Source organism: Orycteropus afer, unplaced genomic scaffold, assembly GCF_000298275.1.
Source record: "Orycteropus afer afer isolate SDZICR_OR568_19922 unplaced genomic scaffold, OryAfe1.0 scaffold01082, whole genome shotgun sequence".
Classification (NCBI taxonomy): domain Eukaryota; kingdom Metazoa; phylum Chordata; class Mammalia; order Tubulidentata; family Orycteropodidae; genus Orycteropus; species Orycteropus afer.
Window position 1 is genome coordinate 119,875 of NW_006922669.1, and position 7,643 is coordinate 127,517.

At 36.6% G+C, this 7,643-nt stretch overlaps 1 protein-coding gene across 1 annotated transcript; it reads left to right on the plus strand.

Moving 5' to 3' along the window:
• The first annotated feature begins 2,489 nt into the window (after window positions 1-2,489).
• On the plus strand, window positions 2,490-3,428 carry LOC103212740 (olfactory receptor 6C70-like). Its single transcript, XM_007958692.1, has one exon. It carries the CDS (start codon window positions 2,490-2,492, stop codon window positions 3,426-3,428), a length of 939 nt encoding a protein of 312 aa, XP_007956883.1.
• The last annotated feature ends 4,215 nt before the right edge of the window (window positions 3,429-7,643 follow it).

Here is a 7,643-nt window from a genome sequence, read left to right on the forward strand (position 1 = left end):
GAGCCATGAGAAAGTGATTGAGTCAAAGGCAGCTAACAATAACAGAATGTTGTTGTTATGTGCGTCGAGTCGGACCTGACTCATAGCGACCCCTCCTTGGGTTTCCGAGGGAGTATCACTATGGAAGTAGATTGCCCAATCTTCCTCTGAGGAGTGACTGGTGGGTTTGAACCACCAGCCTTCTGGTTAGCAGTCAAATGCCTTAGCCACTATGCTATCAGAGCTCCCACAATAACAGAATAGACTTACGGAGACAAACAAACAAACAAAAAAAATTATAATCAGGTTAGAGGTTCAAGTCCACCCAAAGACCCTGGAAGAAAGACCTGGTGATCTACTTCCAAAAAAATCAGGCATTGAAAGCCTCACACACCACTGTTTCACTGTGGCACACGTGGGTTAACCATGAGTTGGAATTAACTTCATGGAAACTGGTTTGCCATTTGTCATGCCTCTGTGAAGCGTGATAAAAAAAAGAGAAGCTCTGATTACATTTTTTATAGTTTTTATGTGTACTATTACCATTGATAATTATTAAGCAGTAACTGTGGGGCAATCTACTTCCATAGCAATACTGCCTCGGAAACCCAAGGAGGGGTCGCTATGAGTTGGGTCCGACTTGATGGCACATAACAACAACAACAATGAAGATATTTACAAATGTTATACATATCTCATTTAATTCTTATAACCAAGGTCAAAATGATTTACCTACTTTTTATAGATGGAAAACTAAAACATAAGGAAGTTAAGCAATTTTTCCAAGATCATAAAACTATCTAATAAAGTGATGGAGTAAAATTTCCAAAAAGAACTCTGTCTTGTGATTAGAGCTTCTTAGCCATTTAATCTCTTTCTAATGTTTTGTTACTATTTTTTTGTGTGTGATAGTTTAAAGTTTAAATATTAAATATTAACTATTAAACAATAAAAATCCTGTCCAAATTTTGACCTGAAGAGTAGATTGCTCTTTGTGTCAGTATCCATTTATATATGTTCTTTCTTCTAAGATTCATAGCTGGATTTTAAGAGCTCTGGTCACAAAGTGCCTAAGATATTTAACTGCTAACCAGAGAAGGTGGGTGGTTCAAACCCACCAGCCACTCCACAGATGGAAGACTGGGCAATCTACTTCCCTAAAGATTTACCTCCTCAGAAAATCCATCGCTATGAGTTGGAATCAACTTGATGGCAGTGTTTTTTTTTTTTTTTTTTTTTAATTCCTTTTCTAGATTCCAAGCTTTTCCCAGTTTGGCTATACTTCTGCTCTCTTGAGACAATATTTTATTGTATTATTATTGTTAAATTTGTTTTATTACTGGCAATCTCAGACTCTAGGACATGAACTCCTACAATTACAAGCATAAAACACAATCTAGAAACATTTATCCCATTAATATTGTCACACACTTTCTACTACACCAATAATTCCTTGGATTAACAGCCACTGATTAGGCATGTGAATGATTGCTGGAGGCAGGAGGATGCAGGCAATGTGATAAGAAAACATTGATTTTTCAGTCTTACTAAGCTGCTTCTGGAGACTAGGTACAGACTGAGTACCTGTAACTGAACAACGAATATGAAGAGATCCAATCAATTTTCATATCCTCCCTTTTATTATTGTGGTGTTGGTTACATGTGGCAGAACATTTAAGTCATGAATAGATTTTTTTTGTAAATAATATTATATATACTTAATAATCAGTTTTATTTGTCAGATTAAACTATTGTGGTATTACACACCTTTGCTTTTTTCTTTTTCCATTTCATAGTAGTTCACTATGAAGTTGGAGGAGGGTACAAATAAGTTGTAAAAAAAGGTCACTTTAATATAAAATTCATGTTTCAGAATTTCCTTGTAATTCTTAATCTATCAAAACCCAGCAATATTTATTATGATAAAATTAATAACTTAAAAATGAATAAATTATCTTTGAATCCTGAATCCATGTTTTTAATTTAATTCATTTACCAGCTGGCTAAATTTTGAATACGATTAAATTGATTGGAACTTTGTAAGAGAGAGAAAAAAAAAAATCAACTATCACGGTTTTGGTAGGTCAATTTCCAAAAGAAAGTTAATTTTGCAGTATATGTAAGCTCTTAATTAACAGCTTCTGTTGCACTGCTTAGGAGCTCTGGTGGCTTAATGCCTAAGGCACTTGACTGCTAACCAGAAGGCTGGCGATTCACACCCATCAGCTACTCATTGGAAGGAAGGTTGGGCAATCTACTTCCATAGTGATACTGCCTTAGAAACCCAAGGAGGGGTTGCTATGAGTTGGATCCAACTTGAGGGTAATGGGTTTGGGTGGGTTGCACTGCTTTGGATCTTATCTTCAACTTCTATGGAATATTACATCAAAAATTGTTATGTGTCTGAATATGGATCCTTATATATCTTTTCCTGAAGACAAAGCTACTCTTATAATTTCTGATTTTTGTACCTTTTTATTTCTAGAATTTAAATGAACTCATAAAGAGAAATGAAGAACCATACAAAGCGGATGGAGTTTATTTTACTGGGGCTGACAGACAATTCTCAGTTACAGATTGTCATTTTGTTATTTCTACTTGTCAATTACTTGTTGAGCATGACAGGGAATTTAACTATCATTGCCCTCACTCTGCTGGATTCCCGTCTCAAGACCCCGATGTATTTCTTCCTCAGTAATTTCTCTTTTCTGGAAATCTCATTCACAACTGTTTGCATCCCTAGATTCCTAATCACCATTATAACCAAGGAAAAGACCATTTCCTATAATGATTGTATTTCTCAGATGTTTTTTTATATCTTTCTTGGGGTTACAGAGTTTTTCCTCCTAACTGTTATGTCCTATGACCGGTACGTTGCCATCTGCAAACCTTTGTATTATACATCCATCATGAGCAGCACAGTTTGTCACCAGCTTGTACTGACCTCTTGGGTAACTGCATTACTGCTAGTTTTCCCTCCACTGATTTTGATATCTACCCTGGATATCTGTGCTGCAAATATCATTAACCATTTCTTTTGTGACATTTCTCCTTTCCTGAATCTTTCTTGCTCAGACACACATTTGCTAGAATTGGTTGCCTTTTTATTGGCACTTGTGATAGTGATTGTTTCACTGTCATTAGTAATGATTTCTTATTCCTACATCATTAAAACAATTCTAAAATTTCCTCCAGCACAGCAAAAGAAAAAAGCCTTTTCCACCTGCTCTTCTCGCATGATTGTTGTCTCCATCACTTATGGCAGTTGTATATTCATGTACATAAAGTCATCAGCAGATGAAAGAGTTACTTTAAGCAAAGGAGTAGCTGTGCTCAATACTTCAGTTGCCCCTTTGTTGAACCCATTTATTTACACTCTGAGGAACCAGCGAGTAAAGCAAGCCTTCAGGACTGTATTCAAAAAGATATTTTCTGCTTTAGACAAATAATACTATCTAGAGCTCTGGTAGCATAGTGCCTAAGGCACTTGACTGCTAACGAGAAGGCTGGTGGTTCAAACCCACCAGCCATTCCTCAGAAGGAAGGTTGGGCAATCTACTTCCATAGTGATACTGCCTCGGAAACCCAAGGAGGGGTCACTATGAGTCGGGTCCGACTTGACCACACATAACAACAACAGCAACAATTGAAATAATGGGAAAATGTATAAGAAACATTGAACAAAAACTAATTTTATTTTTAAAGTTTACAAATTTATACTTAAGATTTAATTCTTGGATTACTTTAGGTTGCTTGGTCATAGAAACTATTCCCATTCTGTTCATTATCACTTTAACTTTCTGTTATCCTGTATGAAAACCTCTCTATATTAAACATATAAAATTTCTAAATTTATTTCCTCTATAAACTTTTTAAGGATAAAATGAATGAGAGCTTTGACTGTATTATTGATGTTAGGTGTGGTCGAGTCGTCTTTGATTCATAGCGACCAACTATGCACAGTAGAATGAAACATGCCTGGTCCTGCACCAGTTCCAGGATCCTTGCTATACTTGAGCCTATTGCAGCAGCCACTGTGACAATCCATCTCATTAAGGGCCTTCCCCTCTTTCATTGACCCTCCACCTCACCAGGGAATGGTCCCTTCCTACAACATGAGGTGTTGATGAAGGTGAGATGAAATCTGGCCATTCTCACTTCCAAGGAGCATTCTGGCTACACTCCCTCTAGGAAAGATTTATTAGATCTTTAGCAGTCCATGGTACTTTCAGCATTTTTTGCCAGCACCACAACTCAAAAACATCAATACTTCTTCGGTCTTCCTTATTCATTGACCAGCTTTCACATGCCTAGCAGGAAACTGAAAATACCATGGCTTGTGTCAGGCGGGGGAGCTCTGGTGGCTAATGCCTAAGTCATTTGACTGCTCACTAGAAGGTTTGTGGTTCAAATCCACCAGCCATTCTCTGAAGGAAGGTTAGGCAATCTATTTGCGTAGTGATACTGTCTCAGAAACCCAAGGAGGGGTCGCTATGAGTTGGATCCCACTGATGGCAGTGAGTTTTTTTGAGAGTGTCAGGTGCATCTTAGTCCTCAAGGAGACATCTTCCTCCTGAGCACTTGAAAGAGGTTGTTTGCAGCCAACTTACTCACTGCTATACATAGTCTGATGTCCTGACTGATGCTTCCAATGGCCTCGATTGTAGACCCAAACAATGTGAAGTCTTTGACAACTTCAATCTTTTCTCCATTTATCATGATGCTCCTTATAGGTCCAATTGTTAGGATTTTTTTTTTCTTTATATTGAAATGTAATCCATACTGCAGACTGTATTCTTCCATCTCTATTGTATTGTATTATAGAATATTAATCCCTGGAGAGCATGGACCTCTAAAATAAATAATGTTTTTTTTTTTTTAATTTAAAAACCATGTACTTGAAACCATGTTCAGATAAATTTAATTGTCAACATAAAATATACTCTAATTGTTCCAAGAGAGTGTAATCTGATAAAGAATAATATACAGAATTATTTTGTAAGTGATTTTTCAAAATGTCAATTGCTAACAGAATAAGAAAGCATCATTTCCTGTGAAGTGAGCCATACATATGTTTTGTGTGATTTTTATAATGAGTAGCTTGCAGAGAAATAAGTCTTTTTTTTTTTCCCAAGTAATTGGATTAACACATAAAGTAAGTTAATCTTTTGAACATGCCAATGAATGTATTAAGTAAATGAGAATATAAGATGAGTTTTATGCTTGTGCTATGATTGGCTTTTAACCAAAGACAGAGAAAGAATCCTGAAAGCAGCTTAAGAAAAATGAAATCACTTACAAAGGACAACCAATAGACTAAGTTCTGATTTCTTGGCAAAAACCATACAGTCAAGAAGGAAATGGGACAACACATATTAAACCCAGAAAGAAAAACTTGCTAACCAAGAATTGTATATCCAGCAAAATTGTCCCTTAGATACAATGGCAATGTTAGGACATTCCCAGATAAACAGAAATTAAGGGAATTTGCAAAACCCAGAACAAACATAAGAAATGCTAAAGGGAGTTCTTTGGACACAGAATCAACAACAACAAACAACACTGGGAGATTAAGACACATGACAACATAATCTGGAAATCAAACTGGGTATAGAAGTATTAAAAATACAATAAACCTAAAAGATCCAAAATAGGGAACCAATGATGTCAGTTTATAAATGATGATATCTACAAAGCAAAAAGGGAGACAAATCAAAGTGATATAAACATAAAATGGACTGCTTTAAACTAGGGAAGATCATAGTAAATTACAGGGTAACCTCAAGGAAAATTATCATATCATAGGCATTCTCAACAAAATAAAAAGGAGAAAATAAGAAAGTCTCATCAAATACTAAAACAATAAAACCAAACTGAACCAAACTCACTGGCATCAAGTTATCCGACTCATAATGACCCCTCCTTGGTTTCTGATGCAGTATCACTATGGAAGTAGGTTGCCCAATTTTCCTTCTGAGGAGTGGCTGGTGGGTTTGAACTGCCAGCCTTCTAGTTAGCAGTCAAATGCCTTAGGCACTATGCCACCAGTAATGAATTAAATGATGAAAAACAAAACAATCATGATGCTTTTAGGTGCTGTCAAGTCTCCTCCAACTCATAGCTATCCAGTCATTACTTGCCAAAGCAGGATGTGGAACAATGTTTTTGTATAGTATGTTATGCCAATTGAGCTTGCTGTTCCCTGTGACTCTGGTCCCGAGCCTACAGGACTGACTACTCACTCACTCTGGGAGCTGGCTGTGGCCAAGCAGTGACAACAATCTTGATCCTTGTCAGCTCTACTATATACCTGGGAATTCCAAAGAACATACAAATACATTGTCTGAAATACACTGAAACATTGTCTGCCATCCCTATACATAGTCTTGGGCACATTCTTCCCTGAATACACATACCTAGTAGTTCAGCCTCTCCACCCATCTATCCAGCCATATATCAATGTTTGCCTTCACTGACAATGCAGTACTGTGCAAAAAGTTTTGTCTTTGTTGCCTGTACCTCCCATGAACCTCTCTATGTCTTCCTCTTCCTCAATTGATCACTCACATTTGGTACATTGCCCTTCTCTTCAACCATGTCAATACTTGTCTCTACCTAACAGTGTTCCCTCGCCTCCCCTCCCACCCCTGGTAACCAACAAAGAACATTTTCTTTCGTATATAAACCTTTCCTTGACTCTTTACAATAATGGACTAATACAATATTTGTCCTGTGATTGACTTATTTCACTCATCATAATATCCTCCAAGTTCATCCACATTAAGTGGTGTTTTGCCAATTCTACATTATTCTTTAGGGTTGCATAGTATTCCATTGTGTGTATATACCATACTTTGGTTATCCATTCTTCTGTTGATGGATACCTGGCTTATTTCCGTCTTTTGGCTATTGTAAGCAGTGCTGCGATGGACATGGGTGTACATATGTCTGTTCTTGTCATGACTCTCACTTATTTAGGATACATACTTAGTAATGGAATGGCTGGATCAAATAGTATTTCTAATTCCATATTTTTAAGGGTTTGCCATACTGCTTTCCACAGTGGTTTTATCGATTGACAGTCCCACCAGCAGTGTATGAAAGTCCCAATCCCTCCATATCCTCACCTTCATTTCTTATTTTCTGTCTTGTTGAACTTTGCTGCTAGTGCTGGGGCAAGATGCTATCTCATGGTTGTTTTGATTTGTATCTCTCTAATGGCTAATAATCGTGAGTATTTCTTCATATGTTTGTTGGACACCTGAATATCCTCTTTGTTGAAGTCCCTATTCATGTCTTCTGCTTATTTCATTTCTTACTCTTGTTATTTGTATTCTTTCCCTCTTTTCCTTTGTTAAATTTGCCAGTGATTTGTCAATTTTATTAATCTTTTCAAAAAACCAACTTCTAGTCTTATTGATTTTTTCTATTGTATTTCTATTTTCTGTTTCATTGATTTCTGCTTAAATCCTTGTTATTTCCTTTCTTCTGGTGACTGTTGATTTTTCTTGCTGTTCTTTTTCTAATTGTTTGAGATGTTGATTTAAAGTGTTGATCTTGGCTCTTTCTTCTTTTTTGATGTGTGCATTGATTGCTATCTATTGACATCTGATCACTGCTTTTGCTGTGTCCCAAAGATTTTGGTATGTTGTGTTTGCCTTCTC

What these genes read in the sequence shown, in the direction of transcription:
- LOC103212740 (XM_007958692.1), top strand. Translation starts at nt 2,490, where the DNA reads ATGAAGAACCATACAAAGCGGATGGAGTTTATTTTACTGGGGCTGACA.